General features: G+C 43.2%; 1 protein-coding gene across 5 annotated transcripts in view; it reads right to left on the minus strand.

Moving 5' to 3' along the window:
* Window positions 1-663: 663 nt before the first annotated feature.
* The window catches only part of MAP3K8 (mitogen-activated protein kinase kinase kinase 8), a 28,590-nt gene continuing 10,367 nt past the window's right edge, over window positions 664-18,886 (minus strand). For all 5 annotated transcript variants that reach the window (XM_007188427.3, XM_057542027.1, XM_007188424.2 and 2 more), the window contains exons 3-8: window positions 12,536-12,703; window positions 10,113-10,374; window positions 8,495-8,601; window positions 4,232-4,384; window positions 3,344-3,590; window positions 664-1,755 (exon numbers count right to left, since the gene is read on the minus strand). In XM_007188427.3, the coding sequence (XP_007188489.1) occupies window positions 1,625-1,755; window positions 3,344-3,590; window positions 4,232-4,384; window positions 8,495-8,601; window positions 10,113-10,374; window positions 12,536-12,703 (1,068 nt within the window). In that variant the 3' untranslated portion in view covers window positions 664-1,624. The remainder of the gene's footprint in view (window positions 1,756-3,343; window positions 3,591-4,231; window positions 4,385-8,494; window positions 8,602-10,112; window positions 10,375-12,535; window positions 12,704-18,886) is intronic.

Raw genomic sequence — 18,886 nt, forward strand, 5'->3', positions numbered from 1 at the left:
GAATAAGCATGGCAGCCAGAAAGGCCTGGGTGCAAATACCAGCTGTCTCTTTCCTTGCTTTGTGATCTTGAGCTAACCTCACTCTGCTTGTTTCTTCCTCTGAAAAAAAAACAGAGGTAACAATGCCAATTTCACGGGTGTGCTGTTGAGAATTACAGGGAGGGCGTGTTTACGTAACATGGATACGAGTGTTTAATACTATTCATTCAGTGAATGATGGATCAAACTCCCATTCAACAGTGTTGATTAGAGTTTGGTAGACGTGGTTGAGATCTACCTTCTACAAAGGCAAGTTGGTTATTCACTTGACAATAATCGGCATGGAGAATGCAAGCAGATATTCAGAGGTAGCATAAATATGTAAAAACAAGATGCAAAATAGAACCACGCTTAGCCTGAACCAGCGGCCAAGAATTATTTTCCTATCACAATGTACCAAAGGGACAAAACACAATCCAGATGACAACAGTGGCTCCTACAGCAGCGACAAGCACACACACAACTTGCAAAGCTCTCAGGTATTTTTTGCCACCTCATGACACTTGATCTCCTCCAACTTCCATTCCAACCCCTAAAACCCATTCCCGGGCCAGCTGGGAATCACACTCTTCACAAGACTTCAGGCAAAACACTGAATTTACTCAGTTGCTTTGACCAGTCACGTTGGATAAAAGTGTCATTTTTATTTGCATGATGTAAAAACATACTTGAAGTAGGAATACTCACATACTTTACAGTGTTAAATATATATATATAATAAGAAAGATTCATGAAGGCATTTGATATGAAACATACACAGTATGCTATCTTAATATACAAATGCTTTAAAGAAAATAGAGAAATAAGAATTATAAAAGTCGCATCATTAAGAATTTATACATGTTTCCATTTTTCTTAAAGGTCACATTCTCATCCTTTGGGATGTACAGACGTTATGTGGTTTAACACAGTTTTATCCACATTCAAAACATCACGTTTTAAATGTTTGAAGCATAGCATGTACAGTACAAAATGTTTCCATAGGAACATAACAGAACCCATCTCTAGTGGCCCGCTGTCAGATGGCTCCTAATTAATCAGTTAGCCATTTTTAAGACACTAGTTCAGCTTATTGCTACAATATTCAAGTTGTTCTGGTCACCCCAAATATAAAGGCTTTCATTTATATTGGAATTTACTGACAAAGGCTCAAAGAGTTATCCTAGAATACACACTAATATACAACAAAGTATTCTGAGTTAAATGAACTTCCCATCCTTAAATTAGAACCGAGAATAGTAATTTTAGGCTAATATATTATCCCTGTGATTGGTATTTTTTAAAATTTTGAGCAAAGTGCACAGTTAATGGAATCAGTCACCGGAAGTGATCTTTCTGTGAACTCTCAGCTTCCTTTGAGTCAGACGTACCACCTGAGAAATGAGAACCTTCCAGCCTGATGGCGCCCGGGGCAGCTTCACAAATCAACACACAGGAGGCACGTGGAGTCACATTCACGAGTCGTGGGAGCCCAGCCGATAAACGCACAATTCACTCGACAGAGCCCCTGTGCGGAGTCAGCAGAACCAGCTCCCCAGAGACCAGTAAACGCTGAGTCCTAATTCAGGGCAAACGCCGCCATCCATCAGCCGTATTCTAGTGTTGGTGGACCCCGGACAAGGTTGAAATAGCCAGCCAGGGCCCCAAGGTCTATGTAGAGAGAACGCTGCCTCTTCAGCATCTCCGATTCCTCAGTGCTCCCTGTGCACGAAGAATCTGAAAAGGGAAACATCGAAAAAATAAAATAAATGACCAGGGGACATGTTCAATGATAAACGCCTGGTCCTTCAGCAAAACACAAAAGCAACAACACACTGTGGGCCTAATGGAACAGCATTCAAACTCTGGTTTTATTAAGGAGCCATAGAGTTGAACACTATTGGCTAGTTTGTGTGATACGACACAGACAAAAGAATTCAAAAAAGAGTCAACGACCACAAGAAATCAGCTAGAAATCCTGGCCCATCTTCCAACATCCCAGATGATTCTTTTTAAATGCAGAAAAGTCAGACAAGAAGCCGAGAAATGCAAACAAGAGTTCCAGGCTTGACATCTGGGTTTGGACCCTAATAGATTTAGAATGTCACAGATTTTCATAAGAAAAATGGAAACCCCGCTCTGTGCATATTCAGTGCTCCTGGAATGCGTATTGTCTTTCCCAAATGGGAAAGCTTCACAGCTGGCGGAGATTTTGAGCAGAAATACAAGTTGCCTTCAAACTCAATATTTTATCAGCACCGTGATGTTTCCAAACAAGGGCTGGCGTGGTTTACCATAATTGCATTAAAAAGAACCCAGCTCGGGCTTCCCTGGTGGCGCAGTGGTTGAGAATCTGCCTGCCAATGCAGGGGACACGGGTTCGAGCCCTGGTCTGGGAAGATCCCACATGCCGCGGAGCAACTACGCCCGTGAGCCACAATTACTGAGCCTGCGCTCCACAACAAGAAAGGCTGCGATAATGAGAGGCCCGCGCACCGCGATGAAGAGTGGCCCCCATTTGCCGCAACTAGAGAAAGCCCTCGCACAGAAACGAAGACCCAACACAGCCATAAATAAATAAAATTTAAAAAAAAAAAAAAAAAAAAAAGAACCCAGCTCTTTGCTAACAGCAAAACTGTCATGCTTGATCCATTTTTAAAAGCAAATGCTATTCTCTGTTGCAGAAAAGCAAGGCAGAGCAATTCTCAGAGACTGCATTATCTCCATTTGCCTGGAAACCAGTTAGACTTTGCTGGTAAATTAGCCAATTTTTTTTTTTTTTAATTGTGATTTTTTTCTTTTTGGCCGTGCCCCGCGACAGGTGAGATCTTAGTTCCCTGACCAGGGATAGAACCCATGCCCCCTGCAGTGGAAGCACAGAGTCTTAACCACTGGACCGCCAGGGAATTCCCAGTCAATTTTTTTTTTTTTTTTTTTTTGTATATGCTTTTGCTAACATTCTTGCTGAAATTTCTCCAACAACTTATGGCATGCAGGAAGTCACTTCAATCTTTTTTAGTTTTATTGAAGTCTAGTTGATTGACAATGTTGTGTTCATTTCTGCTGTACAGCAAAGTGACTCAGTTATACACATATCTATTCTTTTTCGTATTCCTTTCCATTCTGGTTTATCACAGGATGTTGACTATAGTTCCCTGTGCTCTACAGTAGGACCTTGCTGTTTATCCATCCTATATATACCAGTTTGCATCCGCTAATTCCATTTTTTTCCCCAAGTGCTTTCATGAGCTCTAATTATTAGAAGTTGGGCAGAGACAGAAAAAGAAGGGAAGCAAGGGCACTGCACACCGCAGGGTGTCCATACCCGCGATGTTCTCAGGAAGCTCCAACTCCTTTCGGCTCAGCAGCCGCTTCCGCTCAAAGAGGGCAGAGTCCAGACTCTGACAGCGGGGCTGATCCTCCCTAGGGGGGTTCAGGGCGTCATGTTTTAGTAGGTCTGCTGCCCTGGGCCGGTGATTGGGGTTCCTCTCCAGGGCGGCCTCCATCAGCTCTCTCATGCCAGGACTGCAGTCTTCAGCAATGTCTTCCAAAGGAGGCGCTTGCTTGTGGATCTATGAACAAACCAGCTCTCTTAGCATTAGTGGTATGAAAATATACCCTCGACAGGACAAGTATTCTAGTTACAAGACCTGGGCAGTCTTTTGTTTCGAAGCAAATACAGTTCATACCCTTCAGTAACATTTCCTAAGGAAACCGAGCGAAACCCATCTTTTGGTTGAAGGCAGTGAAAGATACATGCGAGGTTTGAATACACAGCTTTCCATCAGAGCAGTGGCCAAAGGTCCCTGTGCAGTAACAGGGAAGCGTCTACTTCTCAACCTCTCCACGGTCAAAGGGGGCCTGCGTGTTTCGCTACGTTCCAGGCTGCCGTGGGGATCTACAGTCTAACATCTTTTTTTGGGAACGTGTTCAAAGAACACATACAACTTCCTTGGCTCAATGATCTATGCTACTCTGATGCTCTTCTGCGGCATCTTGTATAACAGCGTAGCTATAATTTCTGCCCGTGCCCATTGGGGTAGGTTCCCGCTCAAACAGTGATGCCTTCTTTGCGGGAATGGGTCATCGCTCCACGTGGGAGGAACTTTCAGCTTCCCCTCATGGGTCAGTTCACCATCATCCCACTCAGGTGTGTTATCCGAGAAAGAGCAGCTCTCCTGAGCAGGTGGGATGCCCCACCGCCCCTGCTTACTATGTACAGGTAGGAGGGGTAGGCAGAGCGCGGGTAGCGCTTCACCCAGGGCGGGGTGCCCGTCTGCATGTGGATGAGCGTGGCCCCCAGGCTATAGATGTCTGCTTTGGTCGAATGGCCCCTGCACAGGATCACCTCCGGGCTCATGTAGATCTGAAAGAGAAGGAAGACGGGTCAGTCCGACTCTCCTCACCTGTCTAGGTACCATTTCCCTAATCCACTTCGAGAAAGCTTCACCATATTCACCGCACACTTCATCCCCTCAGAAGGGCCTGGCATTGCTGTGTTCCCTTCAGCGAAGGAGAAGCACAGACCCTCGGGGACCCAGGCAGCTTTGGCCGAGGGGCCCCTGCAGCCTCAGAACACCTTTTCGCACAGACTGAACACAAGGCAGACCAGGCAGCAGAGGACCCACAGCCGAGACCCCACCTGGGAGTCCCACTCATCCAAGTTCTGCAAAGCACAGATCAACGCTTCCTGTTTCTATTAAAACACCAATTCCTTTCCTATTTAAATGACACTGAAATACACGTCCTCATTTCATGTTTGTCATTAAAATGCCAAACCACTAACTATCTGCAGTCATCAAAGGCAGCAGAAGTCTCCAGGGTATCAACACCCACTAGGCGGAAGAGAAGAATTTAAAGTGTAATAGTGGGAAAGTGATCCTAACTGGTCATTTCTTTTTTTTTTTTTTTTTTTTTTTTTAATTTTATAGCTACTTTATTTATTTATTTATTTATTTTTGGCTGTGTTGGGTCTTCGGTTCGTGCGAGGGCTTTCTCCGGCTACGGCAAGTGGGGGCCACTCTTCATCGCGGTGCGGGGACCGCTCTTCATCGCGGTGCGGGGACCGCTCTTCATCGCGGTGCGCGGGCCTTTCACTATCGCGGCCCCTCCCGTTGCGGGGCACAGGCTCCAGACACGCAGGCTCAGTAGTTGTGGCTCACGGGCCCAGCTGCTCCGTGGCATGTGGGATCTTCCCAGACCAGGGCTCGAACCCGTGTCCCCTGCATTAGCAGGCAGATTCTCAACCACTGCGCCACCAGGGAAGCCCTAACTGGTCATTTCTATGAACCACTTCTTATTTCTACCTACCAGGGAGCCCAGTGACTAAATATTGAAGGCATGCCATGTTCACATTGTGTAAGTTCTGTCTGGTTTTTATGAGCCGATGCTGGAAAAGGAGGGCTAGGTTTAGAAATGGTTTCTCTAAGCAGCGTTTGTTTCTAAACGTAAAAAAAGAGAAAAAGAGCAAACCCTGGGGACCCGTGTCTTTACGGCGGGTACAGGCATAGAGCAGTTACTACCTTCACTGTCAATATTTAGCTTTGAGAAGTTCTGATGCTGCCTGTCATCTGACTGTGGAGAAGCGGGCGAGTGTTCCCAGAGTACATTTCAGAGTAAATAAATAAAGAACTGGCTTACAAAACCTGGGGAAATTGCCCAGTTTCCCCCTCCTAACTTGCCTCAAGTACTTCCTACAACACAATTCCGGGCTGGCTGGCTTTGGTTCCCTCGCTGATTTTCTCTCTCTCTCTCTCTCTCTCTCTGAAGGACTTTCTCACCAAATAAAATCACGAGATTTAGCACCACGCACAGTGGTCAGGACACCTGCCCAACAGCAGCGCCCACCCTGCTGCACCCCTGCCAGCTCCCCTAAGCGAGGATCAGGCAGAGCGTTACTGCGGGCGTCACCAAGGGCAGCTATGTGCGCAGGGCCCTGGCGGGACCGTGTGATAGCACATCGGGGACGGCAGCGTCCCCTCCCCCTGGAGATCTGGCTGCCACCCCTCGGGCGGCTCCCCATCACCCCCCCAGAGGCCCACGGCTCACGCTCCTGGCTCCTCAAGCCCTAAGGAGCCAGAGCAGCAGGGCATGCGGGTCAAGGGCACTTCCTTTCAGGGCTGGCTCTGTGGGGCTCGTGCACCCGAGGGTGTGGGCACTGGAGCAAAGGAGCCTAGAGGTCAGGGGTCAAGGCCTTCACCTCTGAACACATTTATTACAAAGGGAAAGAGACTGTGTGTGTGTGTGTGTGTCCGTGCACGTGAGGATGACGTGTGACCTTACATAAGAACTTTCCAAAAGGGAGCATGCAATCAAAGGAATTCTAATTAGCTATTCACGTTGATTTTTTTCTTCCTTCTCTGTAGCAGGGAATTCAAAAACAATAGCTTAAAGATAGGACAGATTAACCCTGTATGTGTATTATCAATACATGGTTACAGGATCATGTCCTGAATTTGAATGAGCTCTGTTGGGGGGATCAGAAATCATCTGTAGCCAAGTGATCAAGTTCTAATGGGAAGCGAATCTGCACGGTTGACCTTGACTAATGATACCTTCTTGGCTCCGTAAGGATGAGGAGTCAAAACAAGGTTGCCCAGAGCTTTCCTTCCCACTTCAACTCACCATCACACTTCACTATCACACTCCGACCGTGAGTGCCAAACAGAGGGTAAACAAGCACGGGTTGATCAGAAGAGTTTATAACTAGGAACACCAAGGCCAGTTTAGCCCGTCATAGAAAGCAATTTACATTTGGTGAAAATACCTCAATCCAAATACTATTCAGGAACAGACTCTGTGCTCCTATCTCATACCCAAGCACACACTCTTTCTGCTAGAAAATCCCAGAAAGGAGATGTCTTTCTCTGGCTATTGCAAAATGTTCAATTTGATCACCCTGCCGGGAAGAGAAAGGTATTTTCCATCTTTAATACCATAAATAGTTTGTTTCCCAAACTGGCTCCAGGAAAAAGGGTAGGGTGTCACATATCTGAATGTCTGACGACTGCCAAAATATGCTGAAGTATTTTCCGAAAAAAACATGTCATAAGTGTTGTCTTATTAGATTTTGTGCTTTGGGAAAGTTTTCCTACGATCTGGTGACTAAAACATTCTTAAAAAAAATAATAAATAAATAATGTTCTCTTCTGAACATTATTCTGCTTGAAGACAACTCTCCAGGATCTTCTCCCAAGTATTTTCCAGAATAAGTTCAGTAATAACAGCAAAAACAAAGATCTCTTCTGCTGCCCGGGGGGAGTCTTTGCTTTCAGAGAGTTAAGAAAAGGCTTACAGAATCTTGGTTTGAAAGGCAGACAATTTTTTTTTTAGCACTGCTATGAGTTCAGTGCAATACATTTACTAGCTAAACTAAAGGTTATCGTCTGATTAACACCAGGACTGACCTGATAATCTTGGGGCAAAGGTTCAGCCAACTGCCCTCTCTCCATTTCCTGAGGGCACTTTCAACAGCTAGAAGGGCATGGGGCTGGGAGGCTCTGACAGTTCACCCTCTGATAGTTTTATCATCTCACAGTCATGGAGATGGGTCAGGAAGGCAGCTTCTACACCCATGTACCTTCCCAGATGCATCCAACCCCATACCCATCATAACCAACTGTGAACTAAATGGTTAAACGTTAATAATTCAGGTAAATTTAAAATGGGTCCTTCCTCCAGAGTAGACTCCTTATTGGCTTTGCCCTGCGCTCCATCCCTGGTACCTACAGCAGCCTTCACACAGCAGATGCCCGATAGACACACATTACACAGATCAGCTGTTCAGCCTAATAAGGTGAGCGCTAAATATATTATTTGACAGCCCGTGAACGCATTTCTCTGAATCCCATTTAGATTCAGGAAAGTTCTGCTTTTGTTGTTTTTGCTTCACAAATGAGTTAAATAGTATAGCAAGTTTATATCTTCAAATAAGATTCATTTGTGCTCCAGTAAATGAGACTTCTTTTAAGATTTCCCAGATTCAAGAGAGGCCTGAAATGCTGTCAGTTCTCAGTTAATGTTCTTAAGGACCATGACAATTACGGCTGTAATTGAACCAAAACAGTAATATTAGTTATGCTAAAACCACATATATTAGTTATATCAAAAAGCGACATAGCTGTTAAACCTTAGACTTTAGACTCAGAAAGAACTAGATTTCGAGGCCCTGATCTATCAGTAGCTGCGTAACTTGGGGCACTTTATTTTAACCTCTTCAAGCTTATTTTCTTATTTTAAAATGGGAGTAATAGTATTTGCCTATGATAATACTATTGTGAGGGTTAAACAATATAATTTATTTCAAGGGCTGAAGAATACATGGCACAGAGTAAATGCTCATTAAACATGGTCCAATGATAACAATGATTTAATGTAATGGTTTTCCTCCCCTTCTTTGTCCTTTCTGCAGTAATGCTAGCACATCTTATTTTTACTCTTAGTAAGATATTGCCCATTCTGGTGTGAACATAATTACCTCTGTTCCTCGCAGGTCCTTAGGAAAATAGATCTCTTCAGTCATTTGGACACTTAGACCAAAATCCACCAAAACAGCTTTTGTGGACATGAAAACAATGTTGCTAGCTATAAAGAGAGGAAAATTTTCAGTAAAAAATGGTGTATCTATCCCTAACTAAAATGAAAACATTATTTAAAACAACGAGTTCCATATAAAGATAGATTGAAATGCTTCCCCTACTAAAATGGGCTTATTATGTTCAAAAGAGAAGGATGAAATCTGGGTGAGAGTTTAGGTAAAAACCACTTCAGATTTGTCAAGAATTCAGCCAAGGTGGATATAAATGATTGTAGCCATTAATAATCCTCAAGATACAACAGCCAAGACATGGAAACAACCGAAGTGTCCATTGATGGATGAATGGATAAAGAAGATTTGTATATATATATAAATTTTTGTGATACATAATATATACATATAAATTGTGTGATATATAGAATGGAATATTATTCAGCCATAAAAAAAGAAGGAAACCCTGCTATTTGTGACAATACGGATGAACCTTGACGGCACTATGCGAAATGAAATAAGTCAGACAAGAAAAGACAAACACCATATGATCTAACATATGTGGAATCTAAAAAAGAAACAAACAAACAAACATAGAAACAGAGAACAGAGTGGTTGCCACGGGTTGGGGTGGGGGGAATTAGGGAAGGTGGTCAAAGGTTACAAATAATAAGATGAAAAGTAATAATAAGATGAATATTATTTCATCTTCCAATAATAAGATGAAAAAGTTCTGGGGCTGTGATGTACAGCATGGTGACCATAGTCTATAATACTGAATGGCGTATTGGAGAGTCGCTAAGAGAATAGATTTTAAAAGTTCCCACCACACAAAAAAATTATAAATACATGAGATGGATGGATGTTAACTAATCCTATTGTGGTGATCATTTTGCAATACATACATATATCAAATCATTACCTTGTATACCTTAAACTTACACAATGTTATATGTCAAGTATTTCTCAATAAAGCTGGAAAAAATATTTTTTATATTTTATATATTGAGTTTCAAATTCTAAGACATAAGCATAGTATTATCAAGCCACTTTCTAAAAGAAAAAAGTAAAATACCCAATTTTTGTCAGGACAAGTTTTGCTAGTTCAATTTACCCTTAGATATTAAGCGTTCATAGCAGGTCTCTCTTGTGTATTTCCCCACAATCTCTTATTCCTAGAAAGCAGTCAGTGAAAGCTTCTTTAAGGGACTATTGCCAAATTTGTATTCAAAATTAAAAAGCAATTTGTTTTTCAAAAATGTTGACTCTGTTTTTAAGTATGTTACTATTTTTAAAGCCTATTAACAAGGCAGTCGTTAATGACATGTGGCTATAATCTCTTCCACAACCATTGGAAAATCATCCTTCCTTATGACTTTGAAAGCTCTCGTGATCCCACTGGACTCTAAAATGTATCTCAGGAACCCAGGGAGAAAGGGGGAGAGTGCTGGCGGGGAGGGGTGTCTTCCCTGACACCAAGGACCTTCAGATTGAAGGAGGAGCCGTGTGCCTAAGGTCTAACTAGTCCTTTTTAAGCCAAAAAGGGACACGTCCAAGGAGAACTCACGTTTAATGTCATGGTGAATCACTTTCTTTGAGTGCAGAAAATCAAGTCCCTTGAGAACATGCTTTGTCACCCAAATAATCTCAAATTCTCTCATGGGTCCACAGCTCTCCAGTTTCTCCAGGACAGACCCTCCCTCGCCTGCTTCCATAAAGAGATGGACGGTTTCGCCCCATAGAACCGCGCCGTATAACTCAGCAATGTTCTCGTGCCGGAAGCAAGCCTGGATTTCCACGTCAGATGGCTTAAATTGGTCTACTGGGATCTAGAACACAAAACACAAGGAAGATTCTAAACAACCCCAGGATAAAGAAAAGAATACACAACATAGGTCAACTCACAAACCAGAAGGCAAATAAATGCCCTCAAGGATACTCGGATGTGTTGTGAAATTGTACTCCTGAGTTAAGATAGTGTTTACTTGAGATATGCCTTTACATTCATGTCTGCTTAAGGTAAAAAAAATAAGAAAATAAAAAACAAAATAATGAAATACTGCTTTCATTTAGAGTATAGATACCCAACTGAAGAATTATTCATGACTGAAACAGAGGAGGTAATTTCCCATCTTTTATACATGTAATTTCTATGGCGCCTAGATTTTAGGCCATATTTTCAATATTCCTTGTCATGAAATAATATAATGTCTCTGGTCTCTCAGCTTGTGTTCTAACAATGTATTTAAATAAGCACTGGCCACCTACTCTACAGAAAATCGGAAGTCATTAATAAAGAAAGAAGTAGCTCTTTCAGTGCAGATAGATATGGAATGTCTCCAAAATATACTGTTAGACTGAAAAAAATCAAGATGCAGAAGTACATATATTATATTCCCATTTGTAATAAAATGTTCAACTATACATACACATGTCCATAGAATTCTCTGGAAGGACATTTAAGAACCCATTAACAGTAGTTACTTTAAGGAAAGGGATCTCATTCTTTAGCCTGCATCCTTTTGGACCTGTTTAGGGTTGTTAATCATCTTATATGTTTCTCTTTTTTAAGAAAAAATGTGGCTTAAATATTAAATATAAGGACTGCAAGGAAAACAAACCCACAAAGCTATTTCCCACGTCTTTTATGATGAAACTGAAAAACAGAACACTTTGGTTCTAAGAGCTTTAAAAAATGTCTCCAGATTTTTTTTTTTTTAACTTGGACGTATCTCCTAAATGCAACCTTCCAGTAACTTACTCTATTACCTCCTTTTCTTCCTTTTAATAACAGCTGCTCTGGCCACCCTTTAAGGAGGAACAAACAAGGCCCACATGACAATAAGAGAGACAGATGATATTCAGTAATTATTTTGTTTTGTTTTCGTTAAATCAAAAGTGAGTTTGAAAAAAAAAAAAAGTGAGTTTGTTTTATTGCACTTTTAAAAAAAACAAAACTTTAAAGTAGAACAGACATACACAAAAGTGCAAAACTGGTTAAGTATCAAACTCAATGAATTTTCAACTGAACACACCCATGTAACCACTATATAGATCAGGAAACAGAAGTCCACCAGCACCCTGAAGCCCTCCGCTGACCCCTGCCTGTCCCTGCTCCCCATGGGCACCCACTAATGGGACTTCCAACAGCATGGGTTTGTTTAGCCTTTTTTGGCCTTTATGGAAGAGGAATCTCATACAGTAGATCCTATTTTGTGTCCAGCTGCTCTGGCTTCACCTAATGCAGATTTATCATCGGCATTACGAAGTTGTAAATCATTTCTTCTCTTCACTGGACAGCATCCCAGTTATGTAAATACACCACATCTCAGCATGTGGAAACTTTCCAGTTTGGGGCTATTACAAATACTGCCGGCATGAACACTCTAGCACATGGCTCTGGTGACCGCGTGTGCATGCCTGCTGGGCAAGCACCTGCAGGAGTGGAATTGCTGGGTCACAGGGCGTGTGTGCATCACTTTGGTAGGTCCTGCCAAACGGTTTTCCAAAGTGGGGCACCTCAGCAGTGATTGCTCAATAGGAAGAGATGGGGTTTTTCTCCCAAATTCAGCCCTTTAATCTGTAGTCCTGAGGAGACTTGCAGCTTTCCCAGCGTCTGCTTCCCTGCCTGGTCCCCTCCCCAGTGGGTGGCATTAAAGCAGCAGCAAACAGATGTGCTCTTGCAGGGTAGGTCCCCTTCAGCCACCACAAGAGGGATGAAGTTATCTGAGCTGGCGCTAAAGAAGCTGGTACTTTCTTTGTTATCAGAGCAAAATGACTAAAATCAACTATGCCCTTAAGCAGACCTGGGGCCTGAATGGCCCCAGGTAGCAAGCAAATCTATAAAACACAGATGCTTTTTTTGGACACAGCACCCTTAGATAAGAGGCAGTCAAAGGGCAGCCAGCTTTGAGTAAAGTAAATAAACGAACACACAAAAGCCCCAATGCCGAACACGCAGGGCACCCTGTCTGGTTATGAAGTACATACCAATTTACATGCCATTCTTTTCTTAGTTTTTATGTCTTGTGCTAAGTACACTTTTCCAAAGGCCCCCCGAGGAATAAAATCAGAGCCAATATTCCTGTAAGTCAGCTTCCAAGGGATGAGAAGAACATCAGAGTCTATCTGATAGCGTCCATTCTGGGGAGTGATTACCTACAACAAAACAAAAATGCAGGAGGGTGAGAATTTCAGCAAAGTCCTTTTCTGAGACCCGCCCTTTAGAAACTGGTTACTAGACCGCATTCTTACACGCAGGGTTCGAAATTAATGTCACCGTATACAATCATAACAGTGTACAGAGGCTATATTTAGAGCGTCAGCAAAACAGAGAAAGCATGTAACAGAAACACATCCCTGGTCAGACTTGATCATATTTCTATCTATGTGTGAGTAATTCACTGCCAAAGAGAACTTTAAAAATGATTTACCTAAGGCAGCATGACTGCTGTGACCAAAAGGCTGAAAATAAACATTGCAGAAACATAAACTGTGCATGCAAGCTGACTTGTTTCCAATTAAAATGTGCTAAACTGTTAGTCTGCATACCTATTACTCAGAGGTGACGCACACTCAGAGAGAGTAGGGAAATGAACTGATGATCACAGAGGATTCTGGAAAACAATGTGTTATGCCAGAGCTATGAGTTGACAGTGCCACGTAAGCAAAGTAAGGGCAGAACCATTTCTCATCCATTCACTCATTTAATATTTACCGAGTGCATGGTATGTGCCAGGCACTGTGTTTGGTGCTGAGCAGGCGGCGATGAACAAGAGACAGATGACCCCTGACCTCTGAGGGTTCATCAGTCAGTAAACACTTTGAACAAGAGGTCTGAGAACCAGCAGACTCAAAATCTGAGAGCGACAATCTAAGTGTCCATCAACAGAGGAATGCACAAAGAAGATGTGGTACATATACACAGTGGAATACTACTCAGCCGTAAAAAGGAATGAAATAATGCCATTTGCAGAAACATGGATGGACCTGGAGATGATCATACTAAGTGAAGTAAGTCAGATAGAGAAAGACAAATACCATATGATATCATATGTGGAATCTTAAGAAAAAAAGATACAAATGAACTTATATACAAAACAGAAATAAACCCACAGAGATAGAAAACAAACTTATGGTTACGAAAGGGGACGGGGGGGAGGATAAATTAGGAGTTTGGGATTAACATATACATACAGCTATATATAAAATAGATAACCAACAAGGACCTACTGTATAGCACAGGGGACTATACTCAATATTTTGCAATAACCTATAAGGGAAAAGAATCTGAAAAAATATATATATATATATACACAGTATAGTATAACTGAAACACCTTGCTGTACACCTGAAACTAATACAACATTGTAAATCAACTATACTTCAATTTTTAAATAAATGAATAAAATTAACGATTAAAAAAAATTAAGGGCTTCCCTGGTGGCGCAGTGGTTGAGAGTCTGCCTGCCAAGGCAGGGGACACGGGTTCGAGCCCTGGTCTGGGAAGATCCCACATGCCGCGGAGCAACTAGGCCCGTGAGCCACAACTACTGAGCCTGCGCGTCTGGAGCCTGTGCTCCGCAACAAGAGAGGCCGCGATAGTGAGAGGCCCGCGCACCGCGATGAAGAGTGGCCCCCGCTTGCCGCAACTAGAGAAAGCCCTTGCGCAGAAACGAAGACCCAACACAGCCAAAAATAAAAATAAATAAATAAATTAATTAATTTTAAAAAAAATTAAGAGAGAGATATCCTGATAGCAGTGTGGGTTATAAGGGTATGTACCCTTGTCAAAACTCATCAAACTGGACATTAAAGATCTGTGTATTTTACTGCATATAAAGTCGATCTCAATTTTTCAAAAGTGAAAAATTGAGAGGAGAAATAATTATAGATAAAATGAAAACAAATTAATAAGATAGTCCGCGGGAGACATGACCTGGAGCACATTCCTAAAAAAAATGTGTTGGGTATTCTTTCAAGGGTTAGAGTCTCAAAAACACAGGTTTTACCTACATTTCATTAGTAATATTATGACTTCAGATTATGAATTTGGGAATTATGAAACTATCAAAGTGACATGAAGGTATTTCAAGAATGGGAGAGGGTGAAGGGGAGTGCAGATCACGTGGGTAAAGAGTAGACTCCGATTCATCTCCAGATGCACGGGGCTCCTTACACGGGCCCTGCTCTGGGAATAATCCTGGTGACCGTAAGCGTTATTCACTCAGGACCTATGATTGCTAATCTTAGCTACACCCCATGAACAGGCGTGCTCACTATTAGGGAATGAAGCAAAGAACGACGCTAATACTTAGAAATGTGAAGTCACTACACTTAAAACTTTAGTATTCACTGAGTGCAGCCTCTGCGCAGGACCCGAGAGGGAAAATGGCTAAGTGGAGACCACGGCGTTGCCAACTTTGAAATATGACCTCCTTTCAAGAAGTGTCACCTCAGGTTCCTGGAGGCCACTTCTACAGCCCACTGGGAACCACATTCAGACAAACCACGCTCATGGCACTCAGCTGCACTCGCTTTATTGCCTCTTCCTTGTTATTAAATATTTACAGACCCAATTTCATTCGATTCTCCAGGAATCCACTTCAGGGCTTAACTCAACTTTGGAAAAAAAAAGTTTTACTTAAAAAAATTTTAATTGAAGTCTAGTTGATTTACAATGTTGTGCTAGTTTCAGGTGTACAGCAAGTGATTCAGTTATACATATACATATCTATTCTTTTTCAGATTCTTTTCCATTATAGGTTATTACAAGATATTGAATATAGTTCCCTGTGCTATAGTTCCTTTGTTCTAGATCCGTGGGCTCTAGAACAAAGGCCGAGCTGGCTCTGTCCTGCTCTGCTGGTCCCACAGCAAAGGGACAGCCAGGTTCAAGTTCTGGGCTGTAACCAGTAGGTCCTGGTTGGTTATCTATTTATATATAGTAGTGTGTAACTGCTAATCCCAAACTCCTAATTTATCCCTCCCCCCTCCCTTTCCCCTTTGGAAACCATAAGTTTTTTTTCTGTGTCTATGAGTCTATTTCTATTTTGTAAGTAAGTTCATTTGTAATCATGTTTTTAGATTCCACGTATAAGTGATATCATATGATATTTGTCTTTGTCTGAGTTACTTCACTTGAAAGTTTTACTTCTGCCCACATCTGCTCTAACCCACTCCGATGCAGTGTCCGCTTAGCCGGCAGGAGGAAGAGTAATGATACCCGCCATCTACCGAGCGCTAGTTCTGGGCCAGGCACTCTACTGAGTACTTCATACATTAACTCAGCAATTCCTCACAACAGGCCTGTGATGTGAGGACGTTTTTTACCTCCACTCACAGATGAGGAAACTGGCTTCAGGAGGTTAAGGAACTCACTAGGCAGTGAAGTCAGGATTCAAACTCGGGTCTGTCTGACCCCAAAGCCACAGCTCCTGTTCTTTAGATAAGAGCCTTTGATCTTCCAGAGACTGTAATTAAAGCTGAGCCGTGATCAGTTGTTAAATGTCTACATTTACACGTCACTGAGCACAGCTTGGCCTTCTTCTCTTTAGATCAAATACTCCCGTTCCTTCACCCCAGTTTATCACTCCCAGCGTTCTGGGGACCCTCCTCCAAACATCCTGCAAGTTCTCCCGGGCCACCTCTGAGGACAGTCCCTGAACGTGTGGTGTGACATGCAAGTGCTGGCCAGTCTGTGGTTCTGCCAAGTCCCTGGATCTTCCCCAAGTCTGAGACCTTCCCTATTTCGGTTTGAAATGTTTTTCCCCCTTCTTCTTCTTCTTCTTTCTAGGGGTCCAAGCAAACAACCTCATGGAAATCTATGTTAAGCATTACCTCTGCCAACCCCTTAACGTACTAACGCCATGGTCAAGTGCAGACACGCAGTCCATTTCCTCATCCCAATCACTGCCACTGACACAAAACCACACTGGGCCCAGGGGCAGCACTTGAGAAAGTCCGTAGGTATGTCAGTGAGAAGAATTCCATAAGGGTCCCGTGTAAGGTAGCAGCTAGGAAATGGATGTGACCTCGGGCTACAGGAAAAGAGGGACGGGTTCTAGAACAAAGGCCAAGCTGGCTCTGTCCTGCTCTGCTGGTCCCACAGCAAAGGGACAGCCAGGTTCAAGTTCGGGGCTGTAAGACGGGCTTGAGGCCAGAGGGGGCTACCCACAGGAGGAGGAAAGGTAACACCACAGTGCCCGAGAAGGAGCAGGCACAGCCAGAGGCGTCGGAGAAAGAAGAGGGAAGACGTGGGGGACGTGCAGTTTTGTAAACATTGGGAGGACTGTCGTAAGGAAGGCGCGTGACAACCACAAGCACAACACTTTGCATCCTTTCAACACGCACTGTGTGTACACAGGTCACGTGCATTCATTGTATGGAGTGAATGCGGCCATGTACCCATTTTACAGATGAGTAAACAGAGGCATAGAGAGGTTGTAATGACTGGCCCAATGTCACCCAGCTAGCCCATTTCAGAGCTGAGATACATGCCGGGCACTTTAATTCAAGGGCCTGCCGTCTTCACCACTCCTCATCGTATATGTATATACACATTTTTATGGTCAAGAAGTAGGGCTTAGGAGTCAGGGGAGTCAGAGATGGCTTTTAGTACCCTCTAAGGAAGGACTTCCCTACAATCAGCATTGGCCCGATATGACATTAAATGCCCTAGAATATGATGCATGCTTCATCACAGGTTTCCAAGCACAGACCAAAATGCCCCAGCAATTATTGGAGCTGATAAAGGGGGTGATTCAAGCTTCAGACAGAGAGCTTGACTCAAGTATCTTTAAGGTTTTTTTAACCCTGAGAAACCAGGAATCCGTGACTAAGCCTGAGAAGCAGGACCCAGCATCTCACACTCACATCTATGAGCAAGCTCTCTGGGGCTCTTGAGCTTCCCAAACAGTCACCCAAGAGTTGAGTGTTTAGAATCCATTTTAGGTTATTCATCCCCAGATGAGGGTGAGAGTTGGTCTAGATTATAAGTAACTTGTAGCAGCCTCACACAAAGCAACCCCTGGCTTAGTCTCCTAAAGTTTCTTCCCCAGGTCCTGCTGGATGTTGGTGGAATCTTTTAAATATTCTTTTCAGGAACATAGCACCCACTTGCACACACATGCAGACCACCATTTTACACGCCTATGCTTCAGGATATGACTGTAATTCCTGGGCCCTCCATCCTGTCTAATTAACTCCACAGGCGCTGTGGTTGTAGGTTGCCTGTAATACACCAGGCATTCTCTCCATCTGAAACATTCTCTGCTCTCCAGCCCCTTTATCTGGCTGATTCCAACTCAGTAATTTAGGCAACAATTCCTCTTGGGGGAATTCCCTGGCGGTCCAGTGGTTAGGACTCGGCACCTTCACTGCCGAGGGCCTGGGTTCAATCCCTGGCTGGGGAACTAAGATCCTACAAGCTGTGTAGTGTGGCCAAAAAAAAAAAATTTTTTTTTTTAATTCCTCTTGGAAGCCTGTCTGACATTCCTCCCTTCCTCCTGCTCACCCTCGAGGTTATGTGAGGTATCCGGCCTGACCGTTCCCATAGCGATCAGGGCATAGCTGTACTGAGAAGTCCTACACTGCATTACAATTACCTGTCTACTTGCCCTCTCCAGCAGGCAGAAAGCTACCAGGGAACACAAACTATATCTCTAGCACCTGGAGAAGTACCTCATCCCCTGTAGAGGTTCGAGCTCTGTCTAGCAAATGAATGGATGAATACTGGAAGGAAAGCATTTGGTCCATATGTAGATACACTTGAAGGTCGACTTTACCTTGGAACCAACCTGTTGGGTAGATAATTAGCTGTCATCTTGTAAAGCAGAGAAGCAGACAGCAGCAAGGCCAGGAGAGAAAAGTTTTGATGGAGTCTTAGGGGGAGGACCTGGGAAGAGGAAGGTCTTGAAGGTGGGATGGGTCCCAGGAGAACACACGTGAGGATGAAGGAAGCCAGAAGCCAACGTGGCCTCCTTCACCATCTTGTCTCACACTGGCTATGATCTGGGATGGCAAGTCACCGTTCCTGTGCCATTATTTATGAAACACGGAGCTGTGACAGGCTACTAGCTGTCACAGGGATGCACCTAATACTTAAGGGCAGTGACAGGAAAGCCAACCACAGCCCCCTGAGCCATCAACCACAGGGTGATTTTCCAAATAAGGCATGGTCTACTTTCCTGTGGATTTTAAGGTTAGGTCTTCTTGCTGTATTTTATATTCTTGATCATTTTTAAAAACAAAAAGCTTTTTGAAAGTTGTAAAGATCCCTGCTTTTTTGATATGTCCTATTTGCAAATTTTCTCCCAAATATGCCTTGATTCATTTCTGGAG

Source organism: Balaenoptera acutorostrata, chromosome 3, assembly GCF_949987535.1.
Source record: "Balaenoptera acutorostrata chromosome 3, mBalAcu1.1, whole genome shotgun sequence".
Classification (NCBI taxonomy): domain Eukaryota; kingdom Metazoa; phylum Chordata; class Mammalia; order Artiodactyla; family Balaenopteridae; genus Balaenoptera; species Balaenoptera acutorostrata.